General features: G+C 38.4%; 1 protein-coding gene across 1 annotated transcript in view; it reads left to right on the top strand.

Annotated features, from left to right (window-relative positions):
- Positions 1-855: 855 nt before the first annotated feature.
- pafah1b1b (platelet-activating factor acetylhydrolase 1b, regulatory subunit 1b) overlaps positions 856-20,223 on the top strand; it is a 28,753-nt gene continuing 9,385 nt past the window's right edge. The window contains exons 1-7 of the mRNA XM_084387111.1: positions 856-1,088; positions 10,951-11,198; positions 17,334-17,418; positions 17,517-17,591; positions 17,692-17,898; positions 19,482-19,650; positions 20,077-20,179. Of these exons, the coding sequence (XP_084243237.1) occupies positions 11,167-11,198; positions 17,334-17,418; positions 17,517-17,591; positions 17,692-17,898; positions 19,482-19,650; positions 20,077-20,179 (671 nt within the window). The 5' untranslated portion in view covers positions 856-1,088; positions 10,951-11,166. The remainder of the gene's footprint in view (positions 1,089-10,950; positions 11,199-17,333; positions 17,419-17,516; positions 17,592-17,691; positions 17,899-19,481; positions 19,651-20,076; positions 20,180-20,223) is intronic.

Raw genomic sequence — 20,223 nt, 5'->3', positions numbered from 1 at the left:
CGTGGCTTTCTGTGAATGCTGATGTGTACATAGAGTGACGCATGTGTCTGAGCGGCCACTCTTCAGGCAGAAACATGCTGGAAGGGTTCACCTGAAAACTGTCTGACAGATACTTACTCCAGTGTGAGAAAATTAGAGAGGACCAGCATTAGAGGCAAGAGGCAAGAGGCTCGAGGCGGTAAAAATGTCAGTTTTTGTTTTGTCACACAATGTCTGAACTATATTACATTACAAAATATCAAATCAATTGGAATACAAACAAATGATGCTAGAGCTTTTCTCAGAGCTAACATACTGATCTCAATGTGATTTTTAGTGCATTTTTGTTCGGTTAAACTAACATATCCATTGATTTTTTATCTGAAACAAACATTTTTAGGAAATGATTAACTTGAAAAGTGTACAAAATGTAAACAAAACCAGATTTAGTTACAGTATGCCTACATGTACCATTTCATTTGTCTCTAATTCCTGCTCTAGTCATAGTTTTGCATTCCTCCTGTTGACCAAAGCCTTCATGTTGTGTGTTAACACTATGCCCTGCTAGACAAAAAGTTATCCGATTAAGTGTTTTATGTGCATTTTTAGAATTCATGCGCATCTTTGGCATTGCCATCCAGCTATACTAGAGTTTCATATAGTCCTAGTGCATGTAATTTAAAGAGATCACATAATTTGTGATTTTACATTAGTAACAACTGTAGTAGGCTAGTAAATGTGCAATTTTAGATAGGCTACCATGTTTTTTTGTTTTGTTTTTATTAAACCAAATAGTATTTATAAATGCCAACATATGAATTGAAACGTAACAAGCTCAAAAAGGTCCTAAAATGCGTCTCATCCTCAGTGTCAGCTGAAGGTTATGATGTAAGTGACCGCTGTGATCTCAAGGCGGGCGCGGCCCCGGCTGCACCGTGCGCGTGCACGTCACCAGTAGACGGTTATGCGGTGCAGAAATCAAGGTGGAGAAACAGCGCTGACTGAGCCGGGAAATCGGAAGTGACTTTCAGCGGAGACATATCTCATTCGGTTTTAGTTTTTTACTTAGTTGTGTGATCTGGCAGACGAGAAACCTTTCATATAAGAAGGTAAGGATCATTTATATTTGTTGCTGGCTGCGCTATGGTGAAAGTGAGTCGGTTAAAGTGTGTATGTGGCTGCGAAATTTGCGCCGCCTGCCTGCCTGCCTCAAAATGGCGGACAGGCCGTTAGAGCAAAATAAGGGTGGGAATATCAGAGAGAGAGCAATATAAACTAACGCCGGCAATGTCATAACTTGCATACAAACGAGGATACAGAACCAAAACTTGCATTTAATCCTGACTTAATTAAATTAAGCCTCTTACCTGACGGGGCATTTGTGACAGCCGGCCTTTAGTGGTTTGACCCATACTAATGTTAGCTAGTTCATGTTAGCATCATCTCAGCAATAAATTCACTGAATATGTCATAACATCTAGTGTCATTTGTATTTCTGCGTATCAAATCCTCTTTCCCACTAAGGTAGTTTCGTAAAGGCGTTAAAGTTTTATTTAACTGGCTGGTGTGAGTGATACTTGGGATTGGGTGTGCCTGATGGTTGAAGGCCGGAGATTCATCACATCGATGCCGGTGCATAACTGTACGGTTCGCTGCTGTTATAATAATATACTGTTCGGTCTGCCAACAAGGGTGTGCGGGATATGTTATTATGTGTTTGCTTATTAATAGCCGAGCCGTTCGTGATTATAGTTGGCAAACAAACTGCCAACGTTGACTGTCTGGCTGCCATCATGTTTTGATTCGGTGTTCAAGACGGAATGTTTTTGGCATAAACAGGAATATTAATGTTATTGGGATCCCTCGGACTCTTATGGACAGACATGACTGAATTTTGGCTAACGTTAAATCAGCACCAGCTCAAGAATCATGACATGTAAGTTAACTTAGAGGTGTGAGCGCTTGCCTTGCCTAACACTTGATATATGTACACACACCTTAGTTAGATTATTCAGCTGTCATCACTCTCTTCCACCACGTGGGTGTTGCCTTTCTGTTGCTAATGATTATTTATCCGGCCTAATTAATTTTAGGCTACTTGGCCTGAGCTTGCCTTACATCTGACGTCATTCAGTGTGACGTCGTCATTGCAATTTAATTCTGTCATTTTTATTTTTTTCCCTTTTCTTTCTTTCTTCGTTTTTAGCCTTTAGCAGTGAAAATGACTCAACTGACAAATAATTATTGAGATAATTTCATGGAAATAAAATCAATAGATTATACACTTCATAAGCTTTCCCCATGAATGCATCCAATTATATTCCAATATGTTTGGAATTCTTGTAATTAAACAAATATTTGCCTTGATAATTTGGTCCTAATTTTTCCCGTTCAGATAATTGTGGGGGAAAAATGGGAAACTCTTTGACAGGAGGTGGTGCTTATAGAAAAGCTGAGATGCAGTGCGGTGTAATATGCAGTTTGCTTATGGAGATGCTCATGCACTTTATTTGTATATTTTCTTTTTTATTAACATGATTATGATAGTCTCTGTGTTTGATTTGATGGCTATTTGTTATAATTATGTGTTCATTGTTTAAATAGGCTAGTTCCAATTAAATCAAATAAAACAGGGCAGTGGTGTGCAATTTTCCATTTCTGAAACCCATGTCACTGAGACGAAACAAAGTCAAACAGTGTTATGTCTTCAAACATGAGTGCTACCAATTCGTAGTTTATGTAACCGCAGCATCCACAGTCTAATGACCAAAAAACACAAATCTTATTGTTTGGCTGCTTTTTTTTTTTTTTTTTTTTTTTTTTTTGCAGTGCGATGGAAATGAAAAGATATTCACTTCTATCCATAATAAAATGTCGTTATATTGACGGCATGCAAATGTTTATAACTCAAATTCAAATTCAAATGGTTATCACACAGAACATTAGTCTTGGTGTGAGTTTGTGGGCCTTTAGGCTATGTGGCCTTAATCCACTAAACTTTAGGACGTTATGTTATGTTAACATGCTCATCAAATTTCTTTTTATGGTCTGTATTCGGGTTCCAGCCACGTTCACTTCCAAATATGATGTTTCATATACAGGGATCGGAATAGGCCTGTTCATTTATGCACTGTTCACTGATCTACACATGCGCTGTTCTGCTTTGCACTGTTATTTCCCTGGAGAATCAGGATGATGTCATTGGTTACAGAGTATGCTCAAGTTTTATTTGTAAAATAAAAAAGGCCTTCAAAAAGGCCCCAACAACACTGACATGAAATGGTCAGTCAATCGTTAATATACAAATGCAGTTGTGTGCTGGTAACTTGGCAGCAAAAGAGATAAAACAACAAAAGATAGGCAGGGCTCCAGACTAACATTTGAGAGCAGTTCCCAAAGATTTTTAATTTCAGAGAAATTCCCATTTTAAATAATGGCTCGTCCCTGGTCATTTGGCTTGTCGATGACGTAAAATCCGCGTTATCCCTGGTTCCTGCTCGTACTGCCATAGTAACCATGGCGACAGATGTGGACTAGGGATGCTCATTTCGATTAATTTTCCCGACCGACAACCGGCACTCTTTAATCGATTATTAACCGTTAACTGATAAGATTCCAAATAAAAAAGACGCGTATCTGTGACCCTTTAAAAAAAGTTTTTTTTTTTTAAGGGTTTATTTTAACGTGCAAAGTGCAAACAGCAGCATACAGAACAGATCAACAACAGAACCTGGATTCAGTTTAAATTTTCACGCACCTGCAGCATTTCTGACTGAGAGAAAAACAGAACAAAATAATACAAATATAAAACAAAATAGGCCTACACTAAATATTTTTTTTAAACTTAAATAATTAACAAATTAAGATGACAAAAAGAAAACACTGAATCCGTTTGAACAAAGCTTTCAAAAACCGGATTTTTTTTTTCCTTTAGACTAAGATTTTTCGTTAAATAAAAATAGCAGCCCTACCTCAACACCTTGTCTAATTTTTATTTTAAAAAAGCAACATATCAATCAACGTGATGTGGGGTCAGTCTGGAGCGCAGCCTGTTGACAGTCAAACCAAACGCGAAGTGTATATTCGCATCGCGTTATTTACTCGCTCTAGATTACTCGCGGGATGTTTTTCTTGTTTTTCGCGTCACTCGCGAATAAAAATATACCGCGCAAAGGAGTGTGTCATCATCATCAACAACAACACAATTTCTTTCTGCCATAATTTTTCCGTCATGTCTGAAATAAATGATATTGCTGCTCTGTACTTGTTGTGGAAGTCCCAAATACGAAGGAAAGCCAAACGCCGACGTACTGGGTTCACATCACCATCCAGAGGCGCACTCAACTCGGTGAATTTCACCTCTTCACGCGAATTTTCTGCTTGAGTTGAAATTTTTCAACTTGTCTTGCGTGGAAGACGCGATTGAGGCCATTATCGAGCTTTCGCGGCAAACGCGTCGCCCAATTCGCGTGATTCGCGTCTTTGCATTGACTTTGTATGTAATCTACTCACGCAAATAATTAAATTCGCGTTTGGTGTGAACACGCCATTAGACCCGCGGCTGAAAACACCCTCTCCTATGGGACGGATCGATGTCCCGGGAATACACAGGTAACGTCTCGCTAGAGACATGTGTGGTTGCGCGTGTCTACGCGCTCCGTGAGTTAATAAATATAAGCTATATAGTATTTTATTTTTAAACCGTTTAACTGATAGTATTAATCGGTCAAAATGTTTACTTTCGGTTAACGGTTAAACGGTCAATATGAGCATCCCTAATGTGGACAACGGCGTTTCGTCTAGCAGCACGCTCACGCTGTTGTTGTTTCGTTCAAACATTATGCACCATGCAGACTAGGGCTGTACCAGAATATTCGAGTATTCGAATATTCGTTCGGTGGGTTGGTATTCGATTTTCAAATTTGACATTCGAATATTCGTTTAAATTTTTTTTTTTTTTTTTTACACCTGGCATCCCCCTAGAAACGGTTCCCATTCGCGCTTGAATGGGGTTGTCATGCGTTTTCTCAGATGGATAGCTCTCTCTGATTTGTCAATATGAACAATGAACACATAAATGTGTTTTTGCAAAACGGATATGAATCCGAACTTCAAATCCCGCGCTATAGGCAGATGTAATGGAGTGCACGTCACCAGCAACAGCTGCATTTTACTGATCGTCAGCTAAAATTTCTAAATCAAAGACCGCAATAAGAGAGAGCCCTGGTAAGATCATTTCGGTTCTTTACTTTTAATGAAGTTGATTGTGTGTTAAAGCATCTGCGACCCACTTTCACTTTGATTAGTTGCACGTTGGCTTGATGAATAGATGTTGATCTGCGGTGACGCGTGCTGTAAGCGTCGTCATATCTGGCTATAACATGATATAGCCTAAAACGCTCTCACACGGTTATTTTTTTAGCATTTTTGGGCGAAATACAATACTCTTATTTTAGAGCGCAGAACAGCGGAGTTTGTATGGGCAAAAGTGCATGCCTGAGCTTGTAGGCTATAAGCACGTGTTGCTTTGACATTGTGGAAATAGAATAGAAACAATATATTAGCCTACCCTTTACTGTGTCAGTAATTACTGTGCTGCTGATTTCTGATTTGAGAGTTATTTGTTACTCAGAAAAATATTAGGCTGTGTTATGTATCACTAGTGCAGTGTCCGTTCTCGGAGCCCTGCGCGTGAGGCGCGCGCGCTTCCCGCTCGCGCTGTTCTGTATTAGAAGTTTATTAATTCTGAACGTGTCACGTCTCGCGTGTCTATATTGCACCAAATGTGACACTGCACTCGTGAAGTCGATTGGATGAACGGTTCAAAATGCAAGATAAATAATCTAAATGCAAACAGACAGACACATAGAGATTCCTGCCTTTATTAGAGAGAAAAATATGTTCAGCCCCCTCCCTCCGAAGCTTCGAATATTCGATGTTAATTCCTATCGAAGCTTCGAAGCTCAAAAAATGGTATTCGGACCAGCCCTAATGCAGACTTTGGGACACAAGGAGGACTAAAACAAGGATCAATATCAGCGTGGCGTTTTCAAGATGCCGAGAGTGATAAACTTCGACTTGACAGAGACGCGCAAATGTGCATAAAACTAATCAATGTTACATAACTCAACATGATGAAATGTTAGGATATGATCAGTATGTTATTCTAATGTTGATCTAGCTTACTGCTAGTCTCATACAGATAAGCTAACACATAGAATAACATAACTTTCAACAAACTCAAATGCAGTTTAGTGTGATAGTGTAGACCAAGTGAAACAGCGCTGCGTTACCTCTCAAGTTTCATTCATCTAATAAACTGACCTGTGTGAGTATTATTCAGCACTTGTGGGTAAGTTAGTTCGGTAGAATGAAATGTCCTTATTGCTTTAAATCCGCGGGACTCGTGTGTGGCGCTGATATCTGTCTCATTAGCAATCGCGACCTGCTTCATCCCACAGTCATGTTAAAAACATCTATGTATTCACTCATTATTAGATCCATCAGCGTAACGACAAGTTCCATTATTCCGCTTATGCATCATCAACCTACGCCTTTGTTATTGTAAGAGGTTTGCGACCCCTAGCGGCGAAAAAAAAATTACATAGCTTAAAGCAAAATGTGTGAAAAAAAAATATTAGGGAATAGGGAGTGGAAATGGCTAGTAAGTGCTCCTCTGCCGCCACCTACTGGTTATACTGGTATTTTCTTATGTTTTTTTATTTATTTTTTTTAAATTAAAGTGTTAGTTTTCCTATCGTGAAATTTTTAGTTTTACAAATGGGGACAATCTTTGATTAATAAACAAATAGCCTAATGTTTTTGGTCATTACATTAAAAATAACATTTAAATAGGATATAGTTTGTAACAGAATTCTGCGCCACATTTGAGTGCTTCTCACTAGATCTCGCAGCGATGATATCAATTCTGCGCCGCATTCAAACGCTTTCTCACTGGATATGCTGTTTAATGTTTCTCATATGCAACAGAAATGGCAGCTCTTGTCAACTGGGCAATGTGGTGGTGACACCAGTGTGACCTCTAAATATATTCGCACCGGCAGAAAAAAAGTTCGCAAAATGCAATCTGGTCTGGTAAGGAACCACGATTACTAGCCTATGTATTTAAATTAAACTAAAAGACTATCAATTGCTATTTTACATCTGATTACTTTATTCAGTTTCTGTAGTATTTCTGTTCCTAAACACTAGTGTTAGACCTGCCCAAAAACTTTTCTCTTTTTTTTATTTGTATCTTTATTCTATTGTATTTATTTGTGCTACTTTTTTCAATTTAATTCAAAGATTGAAAACAAGCTTCCTTGTGTTTTGTAAACTCTTAAGTAAAAAAAAATACCTCCACTGTAAAAAAACAAATACAGTTAGTGAGCAAACATTTAGGTGATATAAATGTAATTAAAAAAAAATCACCCCCATAAGAATGCCTGTGGCACCTAATTCCTGTAGTATTTCTTACCTGAACACTTCTGTTAGACCCACCTGAAAAACTTAAAGCTTTGTTTATTTCATATATCTCTTTATTTTATTGCAGGGATGGTCAGCCTCGGGCTTGGAGGGCCACTGTCCTGCTGAGTTTAGCTCAGACGCTGATGATAACTCGCCTGCCTATAGAGTTCTAGTGATCCTGAAGACCTTAATTAGCTTGTTCAGGTGTGTTTGATTAGGCTTGGGGCTAAACTCTGCAGGACAGTGGCCCTCCAAGCCTGAGGTTGGCCATCCCTGTTCTATTGCATTTATTTGTGCTATTGTTTGCAATTTGTGCTGTTGTTCTTAGTTTATTACTGACATTTTACTTATTTTGTTTTTTTAAATGAAAATCAAATTTAGCAGCGAAGAAAAGTTAATTATTGTTTTTATATGCTGTCAATTATATTTCTTAGAAAGAAAATAGGGAATCAGCAAAAATCAGTCGGACATCGGAATCGGTCAAGAAAATTGCAATCGGTGTGTCTAATTATGATCCCCACTTGACATCAAACACGCAGATGCGCACATTGCTATGTCGGTGCTGAAACAATATATCGTGCCACTGACCCACTTCATGCGTTTCGTTGCTCTGTCACAGACTGCCTCACATATAATAAAAAATTTACAACACATTTTCATGTTTGACTTGCCTCAAGAAGCTACCCTACACCAGACCTATTCCACTCGACTGTACCAGGTGCTCAAACATGGTGTCGTCTCAGGTTCTGTTAGCTGTTTGGTTTACTTTTCTTAAGTGCAAGTAAGCATTTTCACTTCAAGCATATTTGTTTGCAGTCTGGAGCCCTGTCTAATAAGCTTATGTCTAATAAAGTTGCATTTGTATTGTATTTGTATATGGCTTTCTGTAGATCCTTCAGTTCATTGTTTGGTAGTTTAGAAATGAAAGGTGTTGTTGAGTTTATTTAATTTCATAGAAGGAGAATTCTAATGACAGCTTGCTTTTCGTGCTCATTAACGGAGATGTATACTGACCTTTACTCTGTGTAATGCAGGGAAGTTAGGATTAATTATTTCCCCTGCTTGGGACATGAATCGTAACTCTTAACAATTAGTTGTTTGAGGCAGAAGTAATACCTTCACACAAATGTATTCAATAATAATACAAGTAGAGCTGCACCATGTGGCTAATATGTTAGTTTGAATGTGCTGCATGCTTCAAAGTGAACGAGCGGCGCTCTGTTCTGTCCTTAACGACACGTACTCCAAGCACACGTGGTATGTGACTTGTGATCGTGTTTTCAGCAGGCTCTGAAGTTCGCTATATTTTACTGCTCCACATGAAAAGTTGGTTCACTTTTTGTCCACAGTTCAGTTTTGTGGTAACATGCAGGCAGAACGCAAAGTGCTCTGTTTACTTTATTTTTGCATTGACGTTATTCCAAACGTGATTATTATGTTTGGCAGGAGTGTAATTCAAATTATAGTGAGCTACACAAAAGACTTAAGAGTGGTGAAAATTAAGTTTTTAATGTTGTTTATATGTCTATGTGGTGTTTTTAAGTTGCTTTAAGACAAACCATGTACAAATTCATAAGTCAGCAGCACCATTGCTGAGTGTTTTCTTCTTAAAACTGCTGTGAACCAAAAGCACATTTTGAAATCGCTGATGTTTATGACGTCACAAACTACCTTGTAACCAATCACGTCAACATGCGGGCGGGCTTTAGCATATTAACTGCGGTCTCGAGAGAAGACAGGTTATCCCAGTATATTTTTCTGTTGATATTGTTTTTTGTAACATAAGCAGCTGTTTAATAACATAGTCAAGCAAAAGGCTAATCATATTAATTAATTAATTACCATTATGTGTCCGACGTTGTAGAGAGCAATACATGAAACGCATTACCATTCTGATACATTGACTTGTGTATATGAGTTAACTGTGTCGGTCTCTGAGCTGGTGTGAGTGAGTGGAGCCTGGGCTAATTTTCATATTCACGTATCCACTATCCACGTATGTTAAATGAAGCGAGTGTGTAGAGTTACATTCAAGCTATTTTAAGGTGTGAGTAAAAAAAATGCACAGGATTTTCTTTTTAAAATGTCATTTTAGTGATCAAAGATGAGTTTTAAGGGATAAAATTGACTACAGGGGGACTTAATGTGATCGTTTACCCAAAAGGGTGTTCCAATCTCATGAGACTTTTGTTCATTTTCAAAACAAATAATAATAAAAAAAAATTATCATTTTTCATCTCTCATCATTTTTGTCCAGTCAATTCATTGAAAGTCCACGAAACTAAAACCTTTGCACATTAGCCTATCAATTTTAGTTGAACTCACTTATCCTTCAGTTTCCCACCAAAATAAAGACTTGGATGATTGTGAAATTACTACAGAAATATTGTGTAATGCAATAATAACAACAACTAAAGTGACTTAAAAAAAGATTCATTTCCGATACATAAGGCATTTTTCTTAGTTTGTTGCTGTTTTGTTGTTTTAGGATTGTCTTGGCAGCAGCAATATGTTCATTATATTTAGCAAAACTCAGTACCTGAAGATCTACAGCCCTGGAGAGTGTAATTCCAACACACATACCTGTAGTTTTCTTGATTAGCTGGATCAGGTTTAATTAGGGAAGCTAAACTTTGCAGCCCTCCTGGAACTGAGTTTAGCACCCCTGCTGTAATCCTATCCCTATAGTAATGTAGTTAGTTAATGATGTTGTTATTAATGTACATATGTGGGTTTTTTTTTTCATAACACTGTGATAACTGACATTATATGTGTCGTCATATGACACACTTTGCTTATTCTACCTCTCCTTACTTGTTATATATTGCATGACCCAACCAGTTTTTGAAATTGACAGCAAAACTTCTTTTTAAAATTCAAATGAAAGGGCTGTTGAAGTGAACATTGTATTTAGAAATGAATTGCATTAAACAATATTTAGGCCTAATATCTTTTCCAAGTCCAAAATGTGGATATCTCATCTGCTTTAGGAAGGCCAGATTAGACATTTTTCACCTGCATTTTTAGTTTGCACCATACAGATTAGAGTGGATATTTGCAGGCCGTCAAACCTACTGAAAGGATTACAAAGTCTTGTCTCAGTCCCCAACACCCCACTATTCGTCTGGACGACTGTTTTATTGGACCACCATCCCCTCAGGATTAGCAGAGGGGATTTACGCCACGCCACCGCCAGCACTTCAAGTCTGGTTGTCATCGCAGGGCTGAATGTTACTGTGTGGATGTTTGGGAGGGCTGTGATGCTTTATTGTGAGTGCACATGGTCAGAATGGCAGATACACATTTGATTTAATATAAGTTGGAGAGTGAGTTAAAATGCTAATGGATGAATTATGGCTCTTTCTTTTATTGTGTTTGTAAAGGTTTGTGTCTGGGTACATGGCTCAAGTCAAGGTCACGATTATTGCCGCTTCACCTTTATCTTGTATGAACTGCTTTAATGTCTCTTTTCTAATTTATCTGTTTCCCCCTATTTCTCCCTAGATGGCAAGTGGATCAAATTGGTGTTAGTTCCAGCATCTGTTTTGCGGTGGTCTGGTGTGTCGCTGTGGAGGAAGCATCCAAGCCCAAGTAACCTCGGTTTGCACAAGAGTGTGAGATTGTGTCTCATCCCTCAGTTCGTCCTGCTGAGGAGCTGCTCGGGACTGTTCGCCAGCTCCTTACTCGGGGCAGAGACAGCGCCCCCACCCTCCTGACACAATGGTGCTGTCACAGAGGCAACGAGATGAACTGTGAGTCCATATTCTCTCATGCAGTCAAAACATGCATCTCTGGATCTCAATCACATTAATAGGCTGACATTTACCATATTTTTTGGAAAATAAGTCACACCTGACTATTTGCAATGCGGAAGTAAGCTATTTTCTGTCAGTGTGCAAGACTTCAGATTCATTAGCTGCTACAAGTAGGGCTATCGTGGTGAAGGAATTTCCCTTGCGGTAATTTTGAGTGTCTCAATAGCGCGATATGCGGCATTATCGGCATTTATTTATTTATTTGGATTTATTTATATTTATTTATTGCTATATAAATAAGTGTTACGATGTGGTCAGCATGCACAAAAACAAGGACATTTTCAGGAACCAATGTAACTGAAACTAAACGGCGTCTATGCGCATTGAAAGGCTGTCTCTCAGTTACATTGTTACGGCAACGGACTGTCTTTGAGTGAGTCATTAAACTGTTCATTCAACAAACACGTTCAAAAACGCTGATTCATTAAAAAGATATATGTAATGAAACAAGGTGTTAATTATTTTTAACTTTGAGCTCCACTTTTCAAGGCTCAGCTGACCAGCAATGGGTAACGCAGAAGCTGAAGCTTCACTTAATAGAGACCAATGGCATTGATTCAGTGCGTGACGTGCTGATATTTATTTCTCGCGGCTTCCTTGCGCTGTGGATGCTGACCAGCGCTGACGCCATTCGTGGTAAATACCCTTAAACGTTAAAAGGATGATACAACAAATATTTTGCTTTTCTTGGACTCGGCAACCTTTTCACGAATATATATATGACTTGGCCTCAAAGACAGACGCAGGTAATCGCACACACTCGATCTGTCATTCACTATCTGTTTAGGCTTAAGTGCAAATCCACGAAGCCTCTGTACAAATCACCATGATAAACAGTCTTTGTTATCATGATTCACTTATTTAACATTCAGTACACGTCAGGGCTCTACAGTGCGCCCATTTCACTCGCACATGCGAGTAAATATTTCGGCGTGCGAACGTGAAAAAATATTTGGGCGCACTCGTGCGAGTGACACAGCATTTTTCTATAGAAACAGCTGCAAATACATCATCATGAGGAGGGGCAGAGTAAGACACTATATTACCGGGACATCAGTTATTTAGGCCTAAATCTTCAGTAGCTAGTCTGTAGCCTCATAAAAAAAAACTACAGTGCCCACACACGAACTATTTCAAAACAGCGCGAATTCATTCGCTCTTAAAACATCCTCTGATATAAACAAGTAGGCCTAGTAAACGTTAACGTTAGTAGGCTAGTGTAGCTTGGAAAACTGCGACAAAATGCAGAGCATAAGCGCTTTTTTTAAACCAGCCAATGGACAGGAAAAACACAAAAACACGAGCGAGGAAGAAAGTGTCAAAAAGAAGACTAAAACGGATGAAAAAGTCTACAAATTCAACCCGGATTGGCTAAAGGATTTCGAGTGGCTAGAGTACCAGGCATCGACGAAGCTAATGTTTTGCAAAGAAGCCCCTCTGTCACTCGCAGGCTCCTCACTTTTTATCTCCGGTAATCCGAATCTGAGGAGGAATGCTCTGGTGAAACACTCGGCATCCACTCGGCACTCTCGCTGCAGGGATGCATTCATCAACAAATCACAGCCCAGCAACCCACGCACGGTTCAAGCCGCTGTTAGCAGGCAGGTAGCTAGCAGGTAAAACTATAATGATAAACTTATACAACAAAAATGACTGTGCCCCCAAATATTTGTCTGTGCTCCTAAATTTTTTTATTTAGGTGCACCAGTGCTCCTTGTTCAAAAAGTAAGTGTAGAGCCCTGCACGTGCATGAAGTTCAAAAAAGAAGGATATAGCCTTATGAAAAAAGAAAACAATATTGCGGTTATTGTGACAGCCCTAGCTACAAGTATTACTAGAAGAATAACAAAGTGCAGTAAATGGTAAAACTGTATGCGCTACAGACCAGTGTGTTTATGATAATGACAATAAATAAAATATGATGCCGGTTTGCAATATCAAGCAGCATAGTGGAATATTTTTGTACAGCTAAATTATTCAATGTCTGTGTCTGCTCTTACATTAAAAATAAGGTGAAAAAGTCACACTTGGTCAGAATTGCATTGTTTTTTTTAGCATTGAGGTATCCATTTAATTTAACTTGTCACTGCACTATACAAATAAATGTGGCCTCCTGTACTTCTCTCATTTGGCACAAATCTAAATGTTATCTAAAAAAAAAAGTGCACACTTTGTGTTTGTTTTGCGTGCTAGGTGTTAATTGCATTATTTAAGTCACTTTGTAACACAAGTCGAGAACATTTCAGATGATAAACACAACTTGTATTCCGGAAAATACAGTAAGTGTCTGTTTGACTCTGCAATGCTTAAATATCAACATGTGATCAAATAAAATGATTAGGCTATACCTTGTGAAACCTGATATCAAGTGCAGTTCATTGCAGTGGTGAAGAGCATGACTGCCTGCGCCTCAGGGAGCTTCCTGCGACAGCAAGTTAGGTTTAATATTTCATAAAGCCTCATGACTGAGGAGTGGAGGATGGGTTCATAATTACGTGACTATCCTTGTGCATCCTCCACGCTTCATGTAGCACCAGGGGTCTTTTGGATAATCTCGCTGATTTAAAGGGTGATGGTTAGAAGAAGCTGTATTAAGAAGATATGAAATGGGGGGGGGAAAGGCAGTTTTGGATGTGTCCTTGTTGGCTGGCCACCTTGTTTGGAAGGAAAGTTATTTCTGGGAGCTTGTACTGCTGAAGCCTTTAAGCCAAAGCCACATAACAAACATCAGAGACGTAACCAGTTGAGGCCTATCTAATCACTATACTGAAGTTGAATCTCACTTTACTTTCTTAAACATTTCTTTAAAGTGTATAATTTCTGCTCTGACACCAAATGACCTTTGTCAAACTGGTTTCTAGGGGTGTGTAATATTGACGAAAGCAATCTATTTTTGGGGATTTTGTCAATAACGGGAATTAGACTATATTTTGGCTGGTGACAGAGACCGTGGCTGGTTTAGGCCTGTCATGGACAGCTGATTCACAAATATTTTCATATTCTGTGCAGTGCAGTGACAGAAATTAACATTTCCATTAAGGAGTGATAATTTCCCCCCATAAATACATTTCCAGGGACATTTTTACTAGAGGTGGGGAATTTTTTAATTTTATTATCACATAATATGAATCGAGATTGTATCTTATATCGATTTGTATTGCATCTGCTACTTTGCTTTTCAGAGTTAGATGGTAGAAGATAGTGGACGTATTTTGGGCTGGGCACTTGAAAGTATGAAATGGATTTATTTTTCTGTCTGCTGCATATGACATCAGCTCAGGATAGGATAGGTTTGGGGGAAAAGTTCTTCCCAAGTCACCATTAAGAAACTTAACGTCTGGTTCACTACCTGACATCACTACCTCAGTTTAATCCATTGTTCAGCTAATGAAATATTCACCATCATCTGAAGAGGTGAAAGAGTCATTTACATAATGAAGCACAGGAAGATAAAAGGAGAGGCTCTGCGTGTGTGTCGAGACTGAGACTAAGTGAAAGTGCCCAGTCTTCCATTTTGGCCGTTCCTGCTGTGTCATTTGAGACTTTTTCCATCCTCGCTGGTAGGTGTCCATGACAACCAGGGCACTGTTTTGGTTACTTTCCTGCTCCGGTTTTTCCCCGGTCTCCACTTTCATTCAGAGATGGAAGAGCACTCTTTATAACCATGTAGTGCGACTATTATTGCATCACCAAAACATCTATCAAATCAGTGAGTAAAGTGGTAACGATGGCAAATAAACTGTAAGGGATTACATTACAGAGTATAGAAAGTATCTATAAAGATAGTGTGTCATAAATAAAGCTAAAAATATTGTGAATGATGCAGAGGCATTTTTTTAGCCTCTGCTTTCGAATTGTTGCCACCTGTCAACACTACTGTGTTTTGGGTCCGGATTAAGTTCTTTTAATAGTGGTAATTGATGGCCAGCTGGTCTGGTTAAATTAAAAATCTTTACATTTACTTGTTTGTATATGCTAACTAACAAACAAATGCTAAAGAAGTGCCACATACACACTGCAGCTAAATATAGTGGTCACTTTAATTTCATTCTGTGTACACAGCTGTATTTCAGGACTGATATCTGGATTCTGTAAATTGAACAATAATATAGCAGATTCAGTTCTGTTGTCACTCACAAAACTTTGCGCTGTGCAGTCTGCACGTCCAATGAGTGTTGATGTCCCCAACAACATTTGCATGGTTGTGTAGTGATGTGACCACATGTGACTACATTCAACAATTTGAACATTGAGCTGCTTTGAGATCCCCATATCTATGGGACTGAGTTATATAGGGCCGTGAAAAGGAAGATTCCAAAAGAAAAGTTAATTAAGAATGAGAATCTAGAAGGATTTTGAGATATCTTGAATACTTTGAGTTTCAGGAATGATAATATGTATGGCACTCAGACAGGTATGTTCTATGCAGTTGAGCTGATAGAAAAAAATGAGATACATTTCTAGTTTTAACATTATTTGAAGAGTTCAGATGCAAAAGCCTCTAAGTGCCATCTGAAATTTTCTTCTAGAATGATCATTTTTATCAAGCTCGTATATTTAAGTTCAGTAATTTCACTTAAATGGCAATGAAAATTACCCATGAATTGTCATTTAAGAATTGTCATTTACTGAACTTAAATATACAAGCTTGATAAAAATGATCATTCTAGAAGAAAATTTCAGATGGCACTTAGAGGCTTTTGCATCTGAACTCTTCATTTGTTCTTTAGATATAACTCTGTAAAAGGAGTAAAAAAAGTATCCGCTGTATGTAAAGTGACCCAGATTTGGTTTTTGACCACTGAAAATGTGTAGAATTTACTCCTTGAGCCGCATTAAGATCTCCATATCTCTGGGATTGAACCATTGAGGGCCTTTAAAATGAAGATACCAAAAGGAAAGTTTAAGATAAGCACCAGAATCTAAAAGAATATTAAGATATTTTTGTATTACTTCTTGAGTTACAGGCATGCAAACTTGAGGCAAAATATGCCATATTTGAACTGTCACCATTGGCATATAATGAAACAAAGAATTTGTTTTTGTAAAAAGACGGCAGCATCATTATTTTATTTTTACACAGAGATTGGTAGGTCAATTAATAAAATCTGTTGACTTAAAGGGATACTCCACTTTGTTTGGAAATCGGCTCATTTTACAACTCCCCCAGAGTTAAACAGTTGAGTTTTACCGGTTTCAAATCCATTCAGCCGATCTCCGGGTCTGGCGGTACCACTTTTAGCATAGCTTAGCATAGATCATTGAATCGGACAAGACCATTAGCATCTCTCTCAAAAAAATGACCAAAGAGTTTAGATATTTTTCCTATTTAAAACTTGACTCTTCTGTAGTTACATCGTGTACTAAGACCGACGGAAAATGTAAAGTTGTGATTTTCTAGGCTGATATGGCTAGGAACTATACTCTCATTCCTGCGTAATAATCAAGAAACTTTGCTGCCGTACCATGAGTCCAGCAGGCGTAATGATATGACGCAGCGCCTGAAAATAGGTCTAATAGCTTAGACAAACTTAGTCCCGGTCACGTTGGAGGACTATTTTCAGGCTTATTTTTTGAGAGAGATGCTAACGGTCTTGTCCGATTCAATGATCTATGCTAAGCTATGCTAAAAGTGGTACTGCCAGACCCGGAGATCGGCTGAATGGATTCGAAAACGGTAAAACTCAACTGTTTAACTCTGGGGGAGTTGTAAAATGAGCTTATTTCCAAAAAAAGTGGAGTATCCCTTTAAGCAATAAAGTCAACAGATTTTACTAATTGACTTTCATCACTATTTATGTCCGTCGTTTTACAGAAAAATAGGAACAAAATCAAAAGTTTGAAGTTGAACCAGGGACCTCTGGTTAAGTTGACACGGAATGACCCATCTCTGTCACTGCTAATGTGATTAAATCCAGTCTCATCATTGATCATTCACCGTACATGCATTAAATCTCAGTTGAATTGGGTGATGATGATCACATACTGATACTGTCTGGGAGTTTTTTATTAGGGCTGAACTGCACGATCACACATCTCTTTGTCTAATAAAGTCCCATCTTTGCTTTTCAGAAATCGAGCAATAGCAGATTATCTGCGCTCCAATGGCTATGAAGAGGCATATTCTGTTTTTAAGAAGGAGGCAGAGTTAGATATGGTATTAACACATTTTCACACTAAGATTTAAAATTTAAAAAGGCATTCCCCTTTGATGTTGTTAGTATGTCACATTGTCATTCTGACTTATAATTTTAGAATGAGGAGTTGGATAAGAAGTATGCAGGCCTTTTGGAAAAGAAATGGACTTCAGTCATCAGATTACAAAAAAAGGTACAGTAGAGTAAATAAAAACAAGGCAGTATTGTTCAAATACAGTCTGTTTTTCAAAATATACAGCATTTTAACCCCAGTTTTTCCTGTATTATGTTAGGTGATGGAGTTGGAGTCCAAACTAAATGAAGCTAAGGAGGAGATCACTTTAGGAGGCCCCGTGGCACAGAAACGAGACCCCAAAGAGTGGATCCCACGCCCGCCTGAGAAGTACGCCCTCAGCGGTCACAGAAGCCCTGTCACACGCGTCATCTTCCACCCTGTGTTCAGCCTCATGGTCTCCGCCTCAGAGGACGCCACTATAAAGGTGTTTCTTTGGTTCTGTATTTTTATGCATCATATGTTTTGACTTTGATATAGGCTGTACAAGGATGTATGCATGCATATGCTATATGGATGTTTTCTTGTGCCACATTTTAGTTTTCAAATCCATCTGCTCTCATTCTTTTCTGCTGAGTCACTGCCTATCTCCATGGAGAAATCGTGATGCTCTGGTTTCCCAGGGCAACGGCGCAGTGAGTGGTTCTCTGGACACCAGGCAGTGCAGTTTTAAGCGTTCTCGGTCTGCTTTTCTTTATGCTTGTCTTTGTTCCTTTTTCCCATGTCAAGATCTATAGGTCACCAATAATTATCACAGCTAGACTGCTAGAGACATTTTGCATCACACCTTTTTTTTTCCTCCTAGATTTAATCCCCTCAGTGTACTTTGTTGTCTAACCTGCTGCCATTTGCAGTTGTAGTTGAAGCAGTGTAGTCTTTCTGTGCGGGATGTAAAACCTGCTATTCATCTTTGCCACTGTACTTTTAACGTTCTAGATTGGCGCTCTAGTGTGAAATAGAGCTCGCACAACTGCTCGGTTGTTCTAGTTGTCCTAAAAAGTAGTTGATGAGTCAGGGTTAATACTTGCCTTGTGTAAATGACGCTCTGCAGTTTTCTGTTTTTGGGAAAATCCTGCACTGCGTTAAGACTGTGTGTGAACTGTGCAAAAACAGTCATGTCCTGACCAATATGGTTCGCTTATGTGCACTCATTGTTTATTCTTTTCATTATTCCATATACACTATCATTTAAACGTTTGGGATCAGAAATCTTTTTTTTTTTTTATTAAGCAAGAACACATTAAATTGATCAAAAGTAAAGGTAAACACTTTCATTTTTACAACTATTATTTATTTATTTTTCAGATAAATGCAGTAAAAAAAAAAATTCTGGTCATCAAAGATTCCTGGGGGGGAAATGATCAGTTTTCACAAAAATATTAAGCAGCTCAACCGTTTTCAACATTGATAATAATAAATATTTCTTGAGCAGAAAATCAGCATATTAGAATGATTTCAGAAGGATCATGTGACACTGAAACTTTGCAATCACATGAATAAATTACATTTTAAAATATAATTTGTAATTCATTTTAATGAATTTTTATATAATTAACAATATTACTTGTTTTTACTGTTTTTTTTGTTTTGTTTTTTTTATCAAATAATTGCAGCCTTGGTGAGTATAAGAATCTTCTTTCAGAAACATTAAAAAGTATTTCCGACCCCAAATGTTTAAATGGTAGTGTATATTTAGAAACACAAATTGGAAAAATGCTATTTATAGTATTCATAGTAGTAATTATATCAGTTATCAAACATATAATTGTGTATGTGTATTACATATTTTGTTATATTTTTATTATAAGTTTTATTGGCTGTGGGTTTTGTCCAGAATTGTATTGGTGTAGTTTGATTTTAAAAATGTATTGTGCTGTTCTGCTGTGCTGTACCAGAGCACTCAGATGTTTTACTCAAGCTGCAAAAACAGTTTTTCAAAATTGGGCAACATTATTTTAAATCACTTTGAGAATAAAGTGTGTATGTTTGTCCCGTTGTGTTGTTGTGCAGGTTTGGGACTACGAGGCTGGGGATTTCGAGCGGACCCTGAAGGGTCACACTGATTCAGTGCAGGACATCTCCTTTGACCAGGCTGGAAAGCTGCTGGCTTCTTGCTCCGCAGACATGACCATCAAACTGTGGGACTTCCAGGGCTTCGAGTGCATCAGGACCATGCACGGTACCCATTTACTGCATTTGCTACCACATAATTATTCAAATTTAGTGGGGGAACTTCCTGGCCTTTGACCCACCGTGGACTGCATCCACCTCCAATATAGGCTTTAAGCTTATTAGTGTGCTGGAGAATCCTGTCTCTGAGACTCAGTCAGGACCTGTTGGTCCGGGGGGATGGGTAAAGGTCTGTTTGGGGGCAGGATTAACCAGGCTGACAGCTTTAATCTCTCACTCAAATAACAAAGGTGCCTGTTTTAATCATATGCCGTAAGTCCTGTCCTTTACATCGGTCAGTAACCTTAGAATCAAGATTCAAGTGAGTTTTTTTTGCTCAACGCAAAGGTTAGTCAAAAATCCAGTTGCTGGAAACAAATTGTAACTAAGCTGTTCATCACACCTTATATTGCGTTCATCTTCTTCCCATCCTCAGGACACGATCACAATGTGTCGTCGGTTGCCATCATGCCCAACGGCGATCACATAGTGTCTGCTTCCAGGGATAAGACCATGAAAATGTGGGAAGTGGCCACTGGGTGAGTAATAATGCAGCACATTGTGAGCTGAATACTGTACTCTT

This window comes from Rutilus rutilus (assembly GCF_951802725.1).
Source record: "Rutilus rutilus genome assembly, chromosome: 18".
Lineage (NCBI taxonomy): Eukaryota > Metazoa > Chordata > Actinopteri > Cypriniformes > Leuciscidae > Rutilus > Rutilus rutilus.
This window is presented reverse-complemented; position numbering and strand designations above follow the sequence as displayed.